At 43.9% G+C, this 20,855-nt stretch overlaps 1 protein-coding gene across 2 annotated transcripts in view; it reads left to right on the top strand.

Moving 5' to 3' along the window:
* SYNGR1 (synaptogyrin 1) overlaps positions 1-20,855 on the top strand; it is an 82,660-nt gene that overhangs the window by 43,042 nt on the left and 18,763 nt on the right. For both annotated transcript variants that reach the window (XM_030208477.1, XM_030208485.1), the window contains exon 2: positions 8,145-8,382. In XM_030208477.1, coding sequence (XP_030064337.1) covers positions 8,145-8,382 — 238 coding nt within the window. The remainder of the gene's footprint in view (positions 1-8,144; positions 8,383-20,855) is intronic.

Here is a 20,855-nt window from a genome sequence, read left to right as displayed (position 1 = left end):
AAAGCAGGGAAGCTAACACATAAGCCAAAAGTGATTCTAAATCACCAAACACCAACAGCAAAGACTGCAATGCTCCCAATAGCACAAACACCAGAAGTACTTCTAACAGCAAACTCTGCAGTGTTCCTAACAACACCAAACCCTGAAGTACTTCTATCAGCAACAGAGCTTCCAAAGCCCTACACACAGCAATGCTTCCAAAACCAAGAGGGAAAAGCAGGGGAACCAAAGGGAAAAGCAGGAAAGCTAAACACACAGACACCAGTGCACACTGCACTAACACTAACCTGGCCCTTAGCAAAAGCAAGCAGGGAAACTAGACACAAAGTCAGACGTGCACACTGCACCACCCTACCTAAAGCAAACACCACTGTTGCAAAGGCCCTGAAGAAAACAACACCACTTCCTTATCAAGGCCCTCCCTGATGATGTCACACTCCCTAGACCTAGGCAAAAGCACACTGACCCAGAGAGGCCCAACCCACACCAAAGCAACACCGTGAAGCACTTGAAGCCAGTACACCCAAAGAGAGGTAGAGTTAACTCAGTCCACCCACACAGCTGTAGTAAAGTAAAACAATTAACCCCATGCTGCTGGAAGCTGCCAGCACAGAGAGACAGAGCCAGCTCAGAAAGGACAGAGAAAAGAAACAGAAGCCAGCTAAGAAGCTGACCCCCAGGAAAGAGGTAAGTTTGAGAGGGGTTCTGACCCCAATCATAACACATCTGCTAGCTTTGACTGTTAAATTATCTCCCCCTGGCCCTAACAACATTACTGTATCTCAGTAGGAATGTGTAATTATACAGGAGCCAGTTTAATTGGTCCTGGGTTGCTTGCCTTTTGAAAGTTGCAGGATGACTAGTTTGCCCAGTTTCTGGTTCTTACTCTCTCTCTCAAATTGTGGACTTATAATCAATGATTAGTACTTTGATTTAAAGAGTGTATTTCTGTAACAAGAGGTATAGTGGATGTTAAATTGAAATAATATTATTTCATTGGTCTGTTTGCTGTATCACCTCTTTCAGATTCATACAGCTTTTTTTTTTCCCTCTGAATCATCACCTACAAAGAATGTTTCTGGCATGGATATCGTCCCTCACATCTTCCTATTAAAGATGAAAGCAAAGAATTCATTTAGATTGTTCTGCTCTGGCAGGTGTAAATGTTTAGGTGATCCTGGGCAATTGTGGCCTTTGATAAATCCCTAAGTGAAAAGAAGCTGACAAATCCTCTACAGGGTAGAGTTAAAATAGAACATCTTTTTGCAGTTTGCCAGGTTGGGGGCTATTTGGATGTTGGTAGAGTAGAGGACAGGGAGGCAGTTTAAAAGCAGGAAGTTGATTGGCTTTGTTTCAGTAGAATGGAAACTTATGGTAAAACTGGAACTCCTCTGCCCATAGAAATGCAACGGGATTTTTTTTTTGTATGGCTTATTTCTCTAGAACACCCTGCCTGTTTGGTCCATTTTTGAACTTGATGTGCCTTTACTGGTTTTTGAGAGCTATTTTACACCAGACAGATGTACACGCATTCTCGATTCCCCCCTTTGTATACTTTTTTCCCCACTTTTCGTTGAATTGGAAAGAATAGCAAAAGAAATCATCTTAATTATCAGCAGCAAAGTGGAACCAGACCAGAAATGAAGCTATAGAGAATCTAAACAAGCTGTCAAAAAATTGCTGAAAAGATATATGAGCAAGAAAGTTGCAGATCTGTGAGTCATAATTGTGGAAGCAGATTTGGACATTTTGGCTATTACAGAGGCGGGAAAGGGAGGATTTTGGGCTTAGCTCACGGCTTTTCAGTAATAGCTCAAGGTGAATTATATTCAGGTACAGTAGGTAAGTTTGTACTTGAGGCAATGGAGGGTTCAGCGATTTGCCTAAGATCACAAGGAGCATCAGTGGGATTTAAAACCTGGCTTCCTTGGTTCTCAGCCCTCTGTTCTTACCATTATGCCATTGCATAAATGAGATATGACCATACTAGGCTATATCTAGCCTGTTTAGTAAGGGATAGAGATGGCAGAAAAGGGGGAGGAGTATCTTCTTATGTCAGATTTTAAAATGACTAAAATGCAAGGTGCATGGGGAAAGGAGGAAATGTCTACTTTCTGTCTTGCCTCCGAGACAGAAGTAAACTTCTGGAGGTCTCCTGGGGGGGGAGTGGACCCTCAAGTAAATCTTTACTCCCCCAGGCAGAATTCCAGGCAAGAAAAACTCTGTCTACTAAATATTAGACATAATAAATATTTATTCAAATTGTCAAAGAAGCCAATCAGTAATTATTGAAATAGTAACAAATAAACTCCCAATACAGTATAATTTGTAGCAAATAAAAACATTTTTCCCTGGGAGCTGTCAATATGTCCACCTGCTAGTGGACACATTGAGACTCGCCATCCTCAGTTTTGTTTCCTCTTAAATACTTTTTCTTCCTTTCTTCATTATCATAATTATAATTACCCTTCCTACCTAATGAATATGCATCTTTCCAGAATATTTTGTTTCCTGTTATGATGAATCATGTTCCAACACATTCCATCAAATTCTATCATTTATTCCCTTAAATTGACAGGGCCTGTCATGCAAATAAGCATAAGTTTTCATTAGATAATGGGTATGTTGCTGCCCCCACCCTCTTGCTAAGGTTACTGTTTTACCCACACCCACTTACTTCTCCTTCTGATTGTTTATCTGGATACAGCAGATGTCCTTAGTTATAGGAGTCTCTGTCTTAATTGCTGACCAGCAACTTATCGCAAGTTAGCATAGGCCAAATGTCAAACCAGAACCTTAGATGGGTAGTTTTCAGAAAAAGCACATTATTGCTCTCTTGCAACTCTTAAGTCTGCTCCCATTTCAAGAAAAGCAAAATAGCTATATTAAAATAAAAACTAGAAATATGTATGGTTTACACCTTTTCATGGCCTCTGTGATATAGAGAAGCACTGTAGACTCTCTTAGAAAGAGGCAGTGGCACTTTGATCTACCCCAGTGTGTTCTACACACCTCAGACGTGGAGGAACTGGACAGAGTTCTAATAGAGATATCAGAAAGGTTGGAATTGAAGGAATCAGTGTTTCTACTGGGAGACTTTAATTGGCCAGTATGGTTGCAGAATTCTATTTGCTTAATCTGAAAGAAGTAGAGAAATTGTGGATGCTTTTCAAGGAGCTGTGATTAGACAAATGGTGATGGAACCCACAAGGGAAAGGACGACACTGGATCTAGTACTCACAAATGGAGACTGTCTAATGTCCAGGTGGATGTCCTCTTAAGTAACCATAGTAACATAGTAGATGACGGCAGAAAAAGACCTGCATGGTCCATCCAGTCTGCCCAACAAGATAAACTCATATGTGCTACTTTTTGTTATACCTTACCTTGATTTGTATCTGTCATTTTCAGGGCACAGACCGTATAAGTCTGCCCAGCACTATCCCCGCCTCCCACCACTGGCTCTGCCACCCAATCTCAGCTAAGCTTCTGAGGATCCATTCCCTCGGAACAGGATTTCTTTGTTTATCCCACGCATGTTTGAATTCCGTTACCGTTTTCCTCTCCACCACCTCCCGTGGGAGAGCATTCCAAGCATCCACCACTCTCTCCGTGAAAAAATACTTCCTGACATTTTTCTTGAGTCTGCCCCCCTTCAATCTCATATCATGCCCTCTAGTTCTACCACCTTCCCATCTCCGGAAAAGGTTTGTTTGCGGATTAATACCTTTCAGATATTTGAATGTCTGTATCATATCACCCCTGTTTCTCCTTTCCTCCAGGGTATACATGTTCAGGTCCGCAAGTCTCTTCTCATAAGTCTTTAAATGCAAATCCCATACCATTCTCGTAGCTTTTCTTTGCACCGCTTCAATTCTTTTTAAATCCTTAGCAAGATACTGCCTCCAGAACTGAACACAATACTCCAGGTGGGGCCTCACCGACGACTTATACAGGGGCATCAACACCTCCTTTCTTCTGCTGGTCACACCTGTCTCTATACAGCCTAGCAACCTTCTACTTACGGCCACCGCCTTGTTACACTGTTTTGTCGCCTTCAGATCCTCAGATACTATCACCCCAAGATCCATCTCCCCGTCGGTAAATATCAGACTCTCACCGCCTAACACATACGTCTCCCGTGGATTTCTACCCCCTAAGTGCATCACTTTGCATTTCTTCGCATTGAATTTTAATTGCCAAACCTTAGACCATTCTTCTAGCTTCTCCAGATCCTTTTTCATGTTTTCCACTCCCTCCCGGGTGTCCACTCTGTTACAAATCTTTGTATCATCCGCAAAAAAGGCAAACTTTACCTTCTAACCCTTCACCAATGTCACTCACAAATATATTGAACAGAATCGGTCCCAGCACCGATCCCTGAGGCACTCCACTACTCACCTTTCCCTCCTCCGAGCGAATTCCATTTACCACCACCCTCTGGCGTCTGTCTGTCAACCAGTTCCTAATCCAGTTCACCACTTGGGGTCCTATCTTCAGCCTGTCCAGTTTGTTCAAGAGCCTCCTGTGGGGGACCGTGTCAAAAGCTTTGCTGAAATCTAGGTAGATTACGTCTATAGCACATCCCTGATTTAATTCTCCAGTCACCCAGTCAAAGAATTCAATGAGTTTCGTTTGGCACGATTTACCTTTGGTAAAACCATGTTGTCTCAGATCTTGCAACTTATTGGCTTCCAGGAAATTCACTATCCTTTCCTTCAGCATCGCTTCCATTACTTTTCGAATAATTGAAGTGAGGCTTACCGGCCTGTAGTTTCCAGCTTCTTCCCTATCACCACTTTTGTGAAGAGGGACCACATCCGCCTTTCTCCAATCCCACGGAACCTCTCCCGTTTCCAACGATTTATTAAACAAATCTTTAAGAGGACCCGCCAGAACCTCTCTGAGCTCCTTTAATATCCTGGGGTGGATCCCGTCTGGTCCCACGGCTTTGTCCACCTTTAGCTTTTCAAGTTGTTTATACACACTCTCTTCCGTGAACGGTGCTATATCTACTCCATTTACATTTGTACTTTTGCCAGTCCATCCCGGTCCTTCTCCAGGATTTTCTTCTGTGAAAACAGAACAAAAGTATCTATTTAGCAAATTTGCTTTTTCTTCATCATTGTCTACTTAGCGGTTCGCAGCGTCTTTCAGTCTCACAATTCCCTTATTTGTCTTCCTCCTTTCAGTAATATACCTGAAGAAATTTTTGTCACCCCTCCTTACATTTCTAGCCATTTTTCTTCTGCTTGTGCTTTCGCCAGACGTATCTCTCTCTTGGCTTCTTTCAGTTTCTTCCGGTATTCCTCTCTGTGTTCGGCTTCTTGATCCATACGGATCACCATATGGTATAGTTTGATATAGAAAATAAGATGGAGACCAGAAACGCACAGCTCAAGTTCTGATTTCAAAAATGCTGATTTTTGACAAAATGACAAATTACCTGTTGAATTAGCCGGCGGAGTGGAAGGAGATAGGGTAAAGTGTCATGGATTTTGGTGTGCCACCTTTCTGTTCTACAAGAACAATGGCAGCATATTTAAGTAAGGAGAGCAATTAAAAGTAAAAGGCAAGGGATGTAGCCAAAAATAGACAGAAAAGTAGCCTTTTTTTTTTTTTTTTTTTGTAAAATACAAGGGATCTCATAAAAAGGAACATAAATAAAGAACTGTGGGCAAAGTTGAAAGAGACAGAAGAAGAAATCAGAAGGGGCAAAAGCAAGGGCAAATGATGTAAGGCAAGGTCATAATAATTTTTTCAGGTATGTCAGGGAGCAGAGGAAGACCAGTGGTAGACTTGAAAGGTGCTGAGGACCAGTGTTTTGAGAGTGAAGCTTAGATAGAGTTGCTGAACAAATATGTCTGTTCAGTATTCACAAAAGAAAATTTTGAAGAGGGAATGCAGATGACCAGTAAAAGTGAGTGTTTAAGCTTTCACAGTATGGGTGTTTTTCTGTGCTGCAGAAGCTGGAACTGCCTCTCCCATAAAAGTGCGGTGAGCCAATTTTTTTTTTTTTTTTTTGGGGGGGGGAGGAGCTTTTCTCTGGACCCCCCCCCCCCTCCGTCTGATTAGGTCCCTTTTTTTAATATGATCCGGCTTTCACTTTTTTTCCCCCTGTTCTGTTGAATTTTGGGAATGTTATTTTGTTCCCCAGACAGACATTCCCAGCACCTTATAATTTCTTTCCAACATCTGTTGGGTTGGAAAGAATAAGGGGTTACTTTGGCCCTTTAAATTGTATTTCTAACTGATTTGTCTTGACACTGTTATGAAGAGACTGCCTTGAACTAGAATGATGTGTAAATCAGCAGATTGTGAAATAGGTTAAAAACGTCAATGAAATAAACATTGACAGCCAAAGATAAGCAAAAGAACTGTTACTATCTCTTGAAACATTTTGCAGCAGATTTTCTTTGTTCTTTTCTCTATTTTCTTTTGGTTTGGCCTTATGCTGATTGATCAGAGTATCATGCTGGGAGACCTAGAAGCTGGCTATACAGACACCAGTTTCAACTGCATGATGGTGTAGCTCCAGGTTCTGAAAAGCATTCTCTGCCATTAGAACGCTGTTCTATCGTGCTCAGTGATGTGACAAGGAAGTCTCTATACTTTTTTAACAGGACTGTGGAGTTGGTACGCCAAACCTTTTGACTGATTCCTTCATTTTTCTACTGTCTGACCCCAATTCCAACTCCTACTATGTACAGTAAATCTAAGAGAAATTTGATTTATTACAGACACATTGGATATTTCTTTATGTACAAAATTAGGACTAATGGACCACAAAATATATTTATTTGAAGTTGGAACGAAGTATTTGAACAAAAAAATTTAATGATAAATTTATCAAGCATTATAATGTAAGTTTTTATCTTGAAGCTGGAGTCACAGTACAATTTTACAGACTCCAACTCCACAGCTCTGCTTTCTAACAGCTTTTCTTATAGATATTGACAAATCTTAATCATAAGTGAATAACATTTATTTCCTTATCGTCTTCTCCAGACCATTCCCTACGAGTGGGTAATATGCACTCCTACCAGCAGAGGGAGACTGAGAATTATTGAACAGCTCTCCTGTATAAGGGACTGTGCAGCCCTGACCTGATCAGTATTTCTCAGGCTCCCAGCAGAGGTAGGTGCTGTACAAACCTGCTTCCTGTTTTTGGTGGGTTTTGGCCTCTTGGTTTTAGTTAGGTTTACAGGTTCGCTTTAGGGATCTTGCTTAGTAGTTTAGTAAAAAAAAAAAAAAAAAAGAAGGAACAAAAATAAACCTCCTTGGGAGAGAAACAGCTGCATTGGTCTCGGGCTCTTGGCCCCTGCCTCTCTTTTGGGAGGTGTATACTCCAGGCTCCAGGTCCCTCCCCCCTCTGCCCTTAGCAGTGTGCCTCGGCCTTTTCCCCCCTTCTCTGGGAGAAGTTCCTTCAGGCAAGGCCCTTGGTGGGAACAGAGCACCGTTTTTAAAAATAATAATAATAATATAGATATAGATAGATATGCTTGAATGCCCTATGATAGTTCAAAAACTATTTATATAAGAATTTAGTAAAACTGTGTAGTTTGAATGGTATTGTTCATAAGGAACATTTTAAGACTCCCATTGTACAGCTCTTTCAATTATTGCAACCTTTACTATGGCTTCATTGTAGCTCCCATCTTTGATTAGGTAAGAACCCCCTTCAGTTTTACAGATTTGAAATTTCAAGTGTGCCTGATATTTTTTTAATCCCACTGCAAAAACTGAGGCCAACCACACTACTCAGCCATAACACTGTGGTTGAGGAAACTGATTTGACTTTGTTTGGGCTTGAGCGTGTCCAGAGTTTATGAAAGAGGGATAGAGTAAGGTGCAGATGCTGCTACTGTGGCAGCCCACCAGAGCAAGTTGCAGGGTAAAGATTCTCTGAGCAGATACCCTTTTTCACTCCTCAGCCTGCAGAAGGAACCTGAATGATCTTACTACTCTGAGGAGGGAGGTTTCAAGTAGGAGAAAATAGGGGGCACAAGAAGGAAAACAAATGCTAGAATGATTAAGATTTCAATGCAGAGTCTTAAAATATCCCTGGCTTACATTGTTACTGTGTGTTGTTGCACTCCCTTCAAAAACACAGTTTTTTTGTTTGCAATCTCCCCCTTGCATAGCTGTTCTCCATTGTCGTCTTTGGCTGCATCGTGAACGAGGGCTACGTGAATCCCGAAGATGAGTCAAAAGAATTCTGCATCTTCAACCGCAACCAAAATGCCTGCAACTATGGCGTCACAGTGGGTGTCCTGGCGTTCCTCAGCTCCCTTCTTTACCTGGCCTTGGACGTCTACTTCCCCCAGATCAGCAGTGTGAAGGATCGCAAGAAGGCTGTACTCTCTGACGTCGCTGTATCCGGTGAGGGGTGCCTTGAGGGAGAATGGGGAAACAAGCCTTTAGAGTCAGAATGTCAGTTTGCTTCATCTTTTTTTTTTTTTTTAAATCAGTATCAAAGGGATACAGAGTTCATAGTAACTGAACCCTCCTCCTGAGGCTTGCTGCATTTGGTAAATTTATAGCAGGGTTTAAAATCTGAAACTATAAAGCAATAGCTCATCTCCCCACAGAATGTAAAATTCCCCCTAGCTTGCAAGGAGGTACCTCTTCTGCTTCCCTCCACTTACTTGGCACCACTCCAGCCCTCATAATTTGTTCTGTTTTACAAGCCTGTGGGACCCCACATAATTCAAATTGTGAGGCAGCTGAAGTGACACCAGGTAGGTAGAGGCAGTTAGAGGGGAGGTGTTCGGCACAAATTAATAGGAATTTACCCACAATTTCAGCTACCTATAAACCATTTTTTTTCTAGTGCAGAGTTCTGGTAGTTAGTTTAGTTCTGGGAAAAATAGTCTTTGGGTGCTAATAAATTGCACTGAGTCAAGCTAAGGATTATCCAGCAATTAATGTAAGTAAACTTAGGAGTAATTATGGGTCCCTTTAATCGCATCTGAAGAGGAAAACGAAATTGTTTGGAATGATCACACTGGGGAGTGGCTTAGTGGTTAGAGAAGCAGATTGAGAACAAAGTAAACCAGATTTCAATTCCTGCTTCTCCCATGCTGTTTGTGATGTTGGGCAGATTGCTTAACCCTCCATTCTATCATCCATGTCAGATAAGTTGTCACGCTGCCTACCCATGGGTGTAGGCTGAGTTTCCTCTCACACTTTACCACCCAGCCAACAGCGTGGGCCGAGTCTCCAGTTGTGCACCGAATGTCCGAGGGTCCTTCTGTATAACTTGGGGCATAGGTGCCGACTCCGTGGGTGCTGTGGGTGCTCGAGCACCCCCAATATTTCACCCGCCGGAAAATTGGAACTGGAAGTTCCCTTCTCAACCAGCCCGACCTGCCCGGTGCCCGCCCTCTTCTCCCTCAACAGTCCTCCACTGGTCCACCCTCGCCTTCCTGCGTGCCACCCAGAATTTTAAAACTCATCTTACCTCAGGGTCCCGGCAACAGCAGTGAAAGGCGAGCAGGCTCGGCGCTTCAGCCTTCCCTTCTCTCTTAGCTGTAGTCCCGCCCTTGCGGAAACAGGAAATGAGGGCAGGACCAGAGCTGAGAGAGAAGGGAAGGCTGAAGTGCCGAGCCTGCTCGCCTTCCACTGCTGCCGCCGGGACCCCAAGGTAAGATGAGTTTAAAAATTCTGGGCGGCATGCAGGAAGGCAAGGGCGGACCGGCGGAGGACTGTTGTGGGAGAAGAGGTCGGGCTGGGGTTGGGACTGGCACTCGGAGGGAGGGAGGGGGCCTGGAACTCGGAGGGGAGGGAGGGAGGAGGAGGAGGAGGGAATGCACCACCTGTTAAAAAAAAAATTCGGCACCCCCAATCATTTTGAAAAGTTGGCTCCTATGACTTGGCGTAAACTCTATCTAGGTCCTTGTGGATCCCAAAGCACTCCAAATCAAACCTCCTCGCCCATCAGCATAAATCCAAACAGTTAGTTAGTGGTTTGAATGTAAACAACAGAAAGGAAAATGTTCATAGTAATGCTCAAACAAATAACCCAAACAGAAAGGTCTCGGGTTAGGGCTAGGCCTGGCTTTGGCCTGCCACCACCCATTTAGCTCCACTTGCAGCTATAACTTGGCAGGAAAAAAAAATTGGGGTTTTCTAAAACACTCTCAAAAACAAGGCACTTTGTAGGTAACCAAAGTCCAACAGAAATAAATCTTCACAGGTAAACAAACTAAAAGAGTCCTGTACCTTCTATCAGCATAGAAGGCTTCTGACTGGGCTCTGGCATCCTCCTCCTTGGCCATCTGACAGGGAGACTGAGCTCTGCTCTCACTTCTCTTTTATGTGGCAGTAGACTCCTCCCTTATGCACCACCACCCCCAGCTTGATTGGAGGCCCTGCTGATCTTGGATTCTATTGGAAGGGCCAGAGGACCTCCCTCTGTCATGTGATCTCTCTGTTTTAGGTGTTTCTCTGGGAATTGATCTAGTGGTCACATGGCTGTTGAGAGCTCTTCCCTTGCAGAACTGAAGCTAGTTCTTTGGTTTAGGTCCCAAGCTTCACCTTCCTTCCAGGTTGGAGGTTTTTTGTGGGACAGGACACAGACCCTTTCACACCAGTCCAGACAAGTGGATTATGTCCTCTTGCCAGCAGATGGAGCCAGAGAAGAAAAAGTTCAGAGCTGACCTCATGACTCCGGGGGTGGGGGGCTGGTGTTCATTTCAAATCCAGCAGATTCTACAGATGTGTGTAGCTTAATGCCGAAACTGAGTAGGCTACTCCTGGTAAGGATATAGGCCCAGATTCCTAATGAAGCATACAGAGCTGTCAAAAGTGGGCTGTCTGTGAGCAAGATTTACCATCTTAATGAGGTGAGATTTTTCTAGCAGTGTTTCAGGGGTATTAATCTACATTGCGCCTTCCCCCTCCCCTGAAAAGCCGTCAGCAGGACATCGATAAATTCTAACCCCTCCAACATATCTGCCCTCTCTGGCCCTCTTCACCACCTCGCTCCCCATCCATAGCAAACCTCTTCCTCCCCCACCCTCAATTATGGCTTAATTCCCACCAAACAAACCTGCCCTCTCTGACTTCAATCATTGCCCCACCACCAAACAAAACTCCCCCTCCCCTCAAACCTCATTCATCAACCCCTCTACATCTCATTATTCTTACCCAGTTTTTTCTGCACCATTTTAGGCTAGCTCTTCGTTTGTTGGGGAGCTCAGCTGATGTCTCCAGGCTACTTCAGATTGCCACAGGGCCTGAGCAATTCCACTGACTGTTCAGCACTACAGTTCCAGATTGCTGTCTCCTCCTTTAGCCATGAGATCTAGAGAACTCCACAGCCATTCTGGACTGCTGCCTCTTTGGCTTCAAAATCTGGTGAACCACTCTAGTTCTGGATTATCACCTCCTAAATTTTTTTTGGAATACATGAGAGGGGCTCTGTGCATGAGAACCCCTGTAATTGTGCTTGACTTGGCATCTCTGAGCATATGCCAAATCCAAGGGACACTGTGAGCAATGGCCTTTTGGGCTGATTCCTTTTCCCCATGGGTACTCGGTTGAGATATGAATTCCCATACCAGTGGGTCTAGCACCTGTGGTCCCTGGTGGCTTTGCACCCTTAATGGGTCTGACAGCAGGAACTACTGACAGCTCTCTCTCTCTCTCTCTCTCTCTTTCTCCCTCTATCTCTGTTCTTGGTGATCAAAAGGAAAGAAGTGGTTTACCAGGAAAAAAAAAAATCAGCACAGTTGCTTCCAATCTGCCTAATGGTCTCCTGTGATGCTGTGTTACATTTGGATTCAGTCAGGAGGTCTGAAGTGATAACACTTCCTTTCTCTCCCCTTCATTTGCTTTTAGTGTATCTGTAAGAAAGGAAAGTAATGCGCTGCAGGTAAGTAATGACAGTTCAATATGTGTAACACTAGGGGGGCGCTGTGCTTATGACAACACAAAAGCCACCAGACACAATATGCGGTATATCGCTTTTATTGATGATACATATGTGAACACATACACCAAGATACTTGCAGCACCCGCAATTCAGTCAGCATCTGGGAAGACCACCAGGGAAGCACTGGCTCTTCCTCAGAGATTGCAGGGACATACTCTTCACTGAACAAGGCGTCCCTACGTCCAGGCAAGCTTCTAAAGCAAGTCCCGTGCTCTCCCCTCTTTTATAGTGTGAAACAAAGGTGCCTTTCCCAGACTTGCACAAGCTGGCATCCCTTAAACAACCAGCCTGTTTCCCATAACAGAGAATAACTCTCTCAGACCTGCACAGGTTGAAGGTGCCTTTCCCAGAGGTGCTGGCATCCCTTAAACAACTAGCCTGTTTCCCATAACAGAGAATATCAACACATAATTACAGCCAAAACATTCCACTCATTCCATCCCCAGCTGACCTTCAATCCCATGTATTGCAATATGTCAGCAGGAACATTTAGCCTGGCTTGGGAGCAGACAGGCTACAGGCGCCAGGTAAGTGTTTATATATTTTTCAAAGGTTTAGCATCCAGCTAAAAGCAAAGCTTAAGGGTTTTGTGGTGTGCATGGAATAAGTCCTGGTCAGCTCTCCTATATTTGTAGGATCATCAGCCATTTTACTTCCACTTCATGCCAAAATACATATATGAATCATGCTGGCCCTTTTCTTTCCCTCTGACAGACAAATGGGAAAGTTAAAACAAATGTTCTCCGGAGCATTGGATGTGGAGAGAGGGGGACTTTCTTTCACATGTGGTGGTCTTGCTCAGTGGTGCAGATCCAGTGGGCCTTGATATTGGATACCTTGCAAGACATACTGGGAAAGACATATCCACTGCCGGCAGAGCACTGTCTTCTGCACCACAAACCGACTGCAGTTACTGTCTCCCAACATAGATTTGCTACAATGTTGTTCACAGCTACTAGACTGGTTATCGCACAAGCATGGAAACAAGCTGTTCTACCTCCTCTGTCACGTGTTATGCAGAAACTGGATGTTATCTTTCAGTTATCGAAACTTACAGCTTTGCAACAGGGTCGATTGGCTAATTTTTATGACACTTGGTGGATCTATGAACAATGGAAGATGAGAGATCAGGATCCCTCAGGGTGATGGACTACACCCCGGATGACCTACTTTAGCCTTGAATCAGGATACAGATATACCACTGTATTAGAAGGGATGGTGGGGGGGGGGGGGGAGAACCTTTAGGGTATTTGTTTGGATGTTCTTTTTGTATACAGTTTACTGATTTGCAATATATCAATAAAAAACAAAATTGGAAAAAAAAAGTCAGATGGGAAAGTTCATGGAGACTACATATCTACCCTCAGGCATGGTAGAGCTTGCAAAGCTCCAGTTCTTTACTGAGTTAGTGTCAGCAATATCCTCAAATGCGTGACAGAGCTCTTTCCTCACTCCCAGCTAGGGGAGCAATAATGGGAATAGCCTGCAGAACTGTCTTCCCTTCTACACAAGTGAAGTTTTCCAGGATGCCTTTAAGAACAGATTAGGTGTGCCATGCATAAGAAATTGCTATAGCTGGAGAAAATTGTGGATGCTCCTGCGTTGGCAATACCTTCAGTTTCCTCTTTCAGCCCTTGCTAGCCCTAATCTATGTCCATGCATGGAAGGAAACCACAGGTTGACCTTAGCGATGTTTGGGGTGACAGAGCATGCCACGGACTGCCTCCCCACCCCTTCACGTGCTTTCTTCTACACCTCGTATCTGGAGATGAGATCTCTTCAGGCCGAGACACTTGATCCTAGCCCAGTGGCAGCCAAGAGTCTGACATCTGTGGAATGGAAACGTTTATAAAACAGAGGATAATGTGCTTTCTGGAATTCAGTGGCATGCAGGATCTGAGGCAGCATGGTTTTGCTAGAGGTAGGTCTTGACAGACAAAGCTGATTAATTTCTTTGACTGTGTGACCAGAGGGCTAGATTTCAGCAAAGCCTTTACCAGATATATTCCATGTATTAAAAAAGGAGGCAGGAAGGCTAAACGATAGCCAGGATGGTTAAAAAGTGAGGTGAAGGAAGCTATTACAGCTAAAAGAAAATCCTTCAGAAAACAGAAGTAGAATCTGACTGAAAATAATAGGAACTAGCATAAGGAATGGTGAGTCAAATGCAAAGTGCTTATAAAGAAGGCATGGGATAAGAGGTAATGTCCTTTTGTGGATTAAAAACTGGTTAAAAGTGAAAAAACAGTAGGGTTAAGTGGTCAGTATTCTCAATGGAGAAGGGTAGATGGTGGGGTTCCCCAGGGGTTTGTGCTAGGACTGCTGCTTTTTAACATATTTATAAATGATCTAGAGATGGGAATATAACTAATGAGGTAATAAAATTTGTGATGACACAGTTATTCAAAGTTGTTAAATTGCAAGAAGATTGTGAAAAATTGAAAGAGGACCTTGGGAGACTGGGCATCCAAATGGAAAATGGCGTTTAATGTGAACAAGTGCAAAGTGATGCATGTGGGAAAGAGGAACCCAAACTATAACTATGTGATGCAAGGTTCTACACTAGGAGTCACTGCCTAGGAAAAGGATCCAGTTGTCATCGTTGAACGTTGAAACCCTCTGCTCAGTGTGCAGTGGTGGCTAAGAAAGCAAATAGAATGTTAGGTATTATTAGGAAAGGAATGGAAAGCAAAAATGAGAATGCTATAATGCCTTTGTATTGCTCCACAGTACGACCACACCTTGAATACTGTGTGCTGTTCTGGTCACCGCATCTCAAAAAAGATATTGTGGAATTAGAAAAGGTGCAGGGAAGGTTGACAAAAATGATAAAGGGGTTGGGACGACTTCCTTATGAGGAAAGGCTAAAGCTTCTAGGGCTCTTCAGCTTGGAGAAGAGACAGCTGAGGAGGAGGTATAATAATAGTCTGTAAAATACTGAGGGGCTGATGCACAGCGGCACCCATTAAATATGGGTGCTACAGTAAAAATTACCGAGTCACAAACAGTGACCAGTGCACAAAGGGGATTGCATGCAAATGAGATGCATGGATCTCCTTTTGTGCATCGGTCGATGTTTGCAACTCAAAGCTGTCAAATGCATTTGACTGCTTGTACAAAGGGCCCGATACACAGCGGCAAAATCCCTGGTGGACCTCCTCCTGTCCCCCTCCCCCAGAACAAAAATTCCCTGGTGGTCTAGTGATCCCCCATCCCTGTACCTTAAAATGTTGGAGGCAGGATGGCAGGAGCAAAGTCTCTTCCCTCCTGCCTCTGGGCCTGCCCGGAACAAAATGGCAGCGCAGTGGGTTGAGATCCTGGGGAAGTAGGTTCAGTTCCTTCTGCAACTCCGTATGACCCTGGGCAAGTCACTCAGCCCTCTGTTGCTCCAGGTACAACAGTAGTACAATGTACTATCTAGACTGTGAGCCCAATAGAGACAGTACCTGTAAAGTGAAGCAGTAAACTGCTTAGGTCTAAGCGGTATATAAATACTTGAATGAATGCATTAATGCTCACAGTAATACTGATGAGCTTGTATTACGTTTGCACAGGGTTATCAGTGGCCGCTAACGGCACATCTTAGAGTCACGGAAAACCCCTTTGTGCATTACTTGCTAAATAACATTTGCTTTAGACTGGCTACAACCAGTCTGAAGCAAGCACTCCCAGCATGGTAAGCATTGTGCATCGGGCCCTGAGTGGAGTAGAATGGATAGACATGAATTGCTTGATTATCCTTTCCAAAAATGTTAGGACTAGGGGGCACGCATTGAACCTACTAAGCATTTAAAACAAATCTGAGAAAATATTTCTTCACTCAATGAGTAATTAAACTCTGGAATTCGTTGCCAGAGAATGTAGTATCTTGGAGTCAAGCTGGCGCTGGTGAGAGATTGAGGGGATGGCCCTTGAAAGAGCCATGGGGGGGGGGGGACACGATCATTTCGGACGAGTGTCCCCTCATCTGACACATACTCTGCCGAAGATAAGTATGTGTTTTAAGATTTAAAATATTTGAGTCTGTTTGGAGAAAGTTTATATGAAGAATTGAATATTTTTGGGAAGTGAAAGTATTTATGTAAATTTTGTTCATACCTATAAGAATTGAATAAATGAACCTCCTGAGAACTGATGACATTTAAAATAATCTATATGTAAGGAACACCGCTTAGGTTTTTTGGCTCTGTTTCATTTTTGAGTGGGAGGGGACTTAGATTCATAAAAAAATTCTGTGTCATGCCTTTGGGCTGCAAAAATCCAAGAGAGTGGTATAGTATAGAGGGTGAAGTGCTTTGTACATGAAAAAAAGAGTGGGACTTGTGGGGGTGATTTGTTTCAGATGATCTTAAGTTAGCCACACATGTAGAAAATGTGATGGCATAAGCCAGAAGGATGCATCAGATGTCTCAGCCTGAAGAATCCCCTAAGGAGAGGAATGCATAGAAGAAAAAGGAAATGATAGTGCCTGTGTATGTCTCTGGTGAGACCTCATTTGAGTACTGTGTACAAATTTGGAGACTGCACCTTCAAAAAGATATAAAACAGGATGGAGTCAGTCCAGAAAGCAGCTACTAAAATGGTCAGATGGTCAGTAGTGTTCATCGTAAAGTGTAAAGGGTTGGGCTTAAAAATCTCAATATATTTACTGTGGAAGAATGGCAGGAGAGGGGAGGTTCTCAGAATAAAGACATTTAAATATCTCTGTGGTATAATTGTATAGGTGGCATGAGAGAGCATAGGATGAAATGAAAGGGGATAGACTGAGGAGTAATCTAAGAAAATACTTATTTTCAGAAAGGGTGATGAATGCTTGGAATGGCCTCCCGGTGGAGATGGTGGAGACAAAGACTGCATCTGAATTCAATAATGCATTGGGACAAGCACAAGAGGGAGAGGAAGAGATAGTAGAGATTAGTAGATGGCATGGATGGGTGGACTGGATAGGGCATATGGTCCTTGCCATCATTTTACATGTTTGTGTTTAAGACCAAGGGTTCTATATTCCCTTCCCGGTGAAGAGGATAAGGTGTTGGGCTTATCTTTTAAGGACATGTAAGGAAGCACAAATTTCAGGGACTTCCGTGGTAGAAAGATTTAAGTCTTTGTTTAAACAATCTTTCTATCGTCTGTAGTCTCTCTTTTCAGGCAGCTACAGTGGGGGAAATAAGTATTTGATCCCTTGCTGATTTTGTAAGTTTGCCCACTGACAAAGACATGAGCAGCCCATAATTGAAGGGTAGGTTATTGGTAACAGTGAGAGATAGCACATCACAAATTAAATCTGGAAAATCACATTGTGGAAAGTATATGAATTTATTTGCATTCTGCAGAGGGAAATAAGTATTTAATCCCTCTGGCAAACAAGACCTAATACTTGGTGGCAAAACCCTTGTTGGCAAGCACAGCGGTCAGACGTCTTCTGTAGTTGATGATGAGGTTTGCACACATGTCAGGAGGAATTTTGGTCCACTCCTCTTTGCAGATCATCTCTAAATCATTAAGAGTTCTGGGCTGTCGCTTGGCAACTCGCAGCTTCAGCTCCCTCCATAAGTTTTCAATGGGATTAAGGTCTGGTGACTGGCTAGGCCACTCCATGACCCTAATGTGCTTCTTCCTGAGCCACTCCTTTGTTGCCTTGGCTGTATGTTTTGGGTCATTGTCGTGCTGGAAGACCCAGCCACGACCCATTTTTAAGGCCCTGGCGGAGGGAAGGAGGTTGTCACTCAGAATTGTACGGTACATGGCCCCATCCATTCTCCCATTGATGCGGTGAAGTAGTCCTGTGCCTTTAGCAGAGAAACACCCCCAAAACATAACATTTCCACTTCCATGCTTGACAGTGGGGACGGTGTTCTTTGGGTCATAGGCAGCATTTCTCTTCCTCCAAACACGGCGAGTTGAGTTCATGCCAAAGAGCTCAATTTTTGTCTCATCTGACCACAGCACCTTCTCCCAATCACTCTCGGCATCATCCAGGTGTTCACTGGCAAACTTCAGACGGGCCGTCACATGTGCCTTCCGGAGCAGGGGGACCTTGCGGGCACTGCAGGATTGCAATCCGTTATGTCGTAATGTGTTACCAATGGTTTTCGTGGTGACAGTGGTCCCAGCTGCCTTGAGATCATTGACAAGTTCCCCCCTTGTAGTTGTAGGCTGATTTCTAACCTTCCTCATGATCAAGGATACCCCACGAGGTGAGATTTTGCGTGGAGCCCCAGATCTTTGTCGATTGACAGTCATTTTGTACTTCTTCCATTTTCTTACTATGGCACCAACAGTTGTCTCCTTCTCGCCCAGCGTCTTACTGATGGTTTTGTAGCCCATTCCAGCCTTGTGCAGGTGTATGATCTTGTCCCTGACATCCTTAGACAGCTCCTTGCTCTTGGCCATTTTGTAGAGGTTAGAGTCTGACTGATTCACTGAGTCTGTGGACAGGTGTCTTTCATACAGGTGACCATTGCCGACAGCTGTCTGTCATGCAGGTAACGAGTTGATTTGGAGCATCTACCTGGTCTGTAGGGGCCAGATCTCTTACTGGTTGGTGGGGGATCAAATACTTATTTCCCTCTGCAGAATGCAAATAAATTCATATACTTTCCACAATGTGATTTTCCGGATTTAATTTGTGATGTGCTATCTCTCACTGTTACCAATAACCTACCCTTCAATTATGGGCTGCTCATGTCTTTGTCAGTGGGCAAACTTACAAAATCAGCAAGGGATCAAATACTTATTTCCCCCACTGTATATGCAGTGCCCTCATGACTTAGCACAAATTTCAGGGACTTCCATGGTAGAAAGATTTAAGTCTTTGTTTAAACAATCTTTCTATCGTCTGTAGTCTCTCTTTTCAGGCAGCTATATGCAGTGCCCTCATGACTTGAGCCTTCCTATATTTGGGCCTAGAATCCCCTGGATGGGGCCATGGTGACCTTTCTGCGGGTAACAACATGCAGATGAGGAAAGTCTTGAAATGTTGCACAGGACCTAAAACCTCCCAAATGGATTAATGACTATTAAGTCTTTTATAATGGAGATAGGTGATGCCAGGAGCCTCCTGTGTGGATCTTCCATGTTGTCTGGCTGGGGCTAGTTCAAGACAGAGCCAGGGTATTTATAGGCAGCTTCTTGGGAGCTCCTGTATAGAGCGACAGACATGGAAATTACAAACTCATCTAGTTTCACCCTTTCCATGAGGGTAACAGTCTTTTGGAGAAGTTCTGCAACATTAGGGACCAAAATTCAGAGATGGGCTGGAAGTACTTACAGGAAGACCTTACTCATCTTGGGTCTGTCCCTCACAATACTGGTCCTGGTTGGTCCCAGGTTCAGAGGTCATGAACAATACTGCTTGGGCAGCTCTCTCCCTTCCTTAGGAAGGTAGTCATGGATAGTTTGTTTGACTGGGGACCCTCCCTGATCAAGCTGCTGTGTTCTGGTTGTGCTCCTCACAGAAACACTTCTCATTGGATGATGGGATACTACTATGGAGAACTTCCCTTCCCCTTCAGCATAGATTTTGGGAGCAATGTTAGGTTGGTACAGTAAGCCACAGTGCTTTGGGCTCAAGGGGACTGTGCTTGGGGTCCCCTTGCAGAATGGAAGACCTCAGGTAATTCCTCACATGAATTCACAGGGATTACAATACTACTACTACTACTACTTAACATTACTAGAGCGCTACTAGGGTTACGCAGCGCTGTACAAATTAACAAAGAAGGACGGTCCCTGCTCAAAGGAGCTTACAATCTAAAGGACGAAATGTCAAGTTGGGGCGGTCTAGATTTCCTGAGTAGAAGTGTAGTGGTTAGGTGCCGAAGGCGACATTGAGGAGGTGGGCTTTGAGCAATGATTTGAAGATGGGCAGGGAGGGGGCCTGGCGTATGGGCTCAGGGAGTTTGTTCCAAGCATGGGGTGAGGCGAGGCAGAAAGGGCGGAGCCTGGAGTTGGCGGTGGTGGAGAAGGGTATTGAAAGGAGGGATTTGTCTTGAGAGCGGAGGTTACGGGTAGGAACGTAAGGGGAGATGAGGGTAGAGAGGTAAGGAGGGGCTGCAGATCGAGTGCATTTGTAGGTGAGTAGGAGAAGCTTGAACTGTATGCGGTATCTGATCGGAAGCCAGTGAAGTGACTTGAGGAGAGGGGTGATATGAGTATATCAGTCAAGGTGGAAGATAAGACGTGCAGCAGAGTTCTGAACATTTCTGACACTCAGTATTGTGGATACTGCCCCTTCAGTCAAGAGATAGTATAAAATTCAAATGTCTCACTATGTTTAGGGCCAAATCAGCACATGAGACTTCAGCTGTAGCCAGGGTCCTGCAAGTATGGAACCCCTATACTAATGGTTATCCTGAAAAAAATTGCCTTTGGCTACATTTAGATTTGACATAGGATACAGAGAAGCTAAAGGCAGCACCATCCCCCTATAAGGATAGTGAAGTCGGCTCTTGACTGTTTTTTTTTTCTAGCTCCATCTTCTAGCAGGGGGATGTAACCCAATCAACTAGGTTGGTCTGGCAAGACTCAAAGAAAGGAAGTTAATAAGGAAGTCCAGATTTCACCTTGCCTTAGATGCATACTCAGACTGTGAACCCACGAACAGGAATATAACTCGCTTCTGAATGTAACTCGGCTGGAGTTCAAATTTTGAAAAAAGGCAAGTAATAGAAAAAAGATACCAGATCCAGCAAGTTATCACAGCTAGCTAAGAATCAACATTAATTTTGCAACCTATCTTCTTTAACATTTGCTATAAATAAGTTTGTTGGGGGTTACATGAAGGCCACATTGTGAAACATTTAACATTGATGGTGTTTGGTAGCCTAAAGAAATAAGTTGCAGGGTTCCCCAAGTGAATTCCACTGATCTAGCAGGCACCATAAGTACATAAGTAATGCCACACTGGGAAAAGACC

The sequence above is a fragment of the Microcaecilia unicolor genome, chromosome 1 (genome assembly GCF_901765095.1).
Source record: "Microcaecilia unicolor chromosome 1, aMicUni1.1, whole genome shotgun sequence".
NCBI lineage: Eukaryota > Metazoa > Chordata > Amphibia > Gymnophiona > Siphonopidae > Microcaecilia > Microcaecilia unicolor.
The sequence above is the reverse complement of the archived record's forward strand: the minus strand, read 5'-3'. Positions and strand labels throughout refer to the sequence as shown.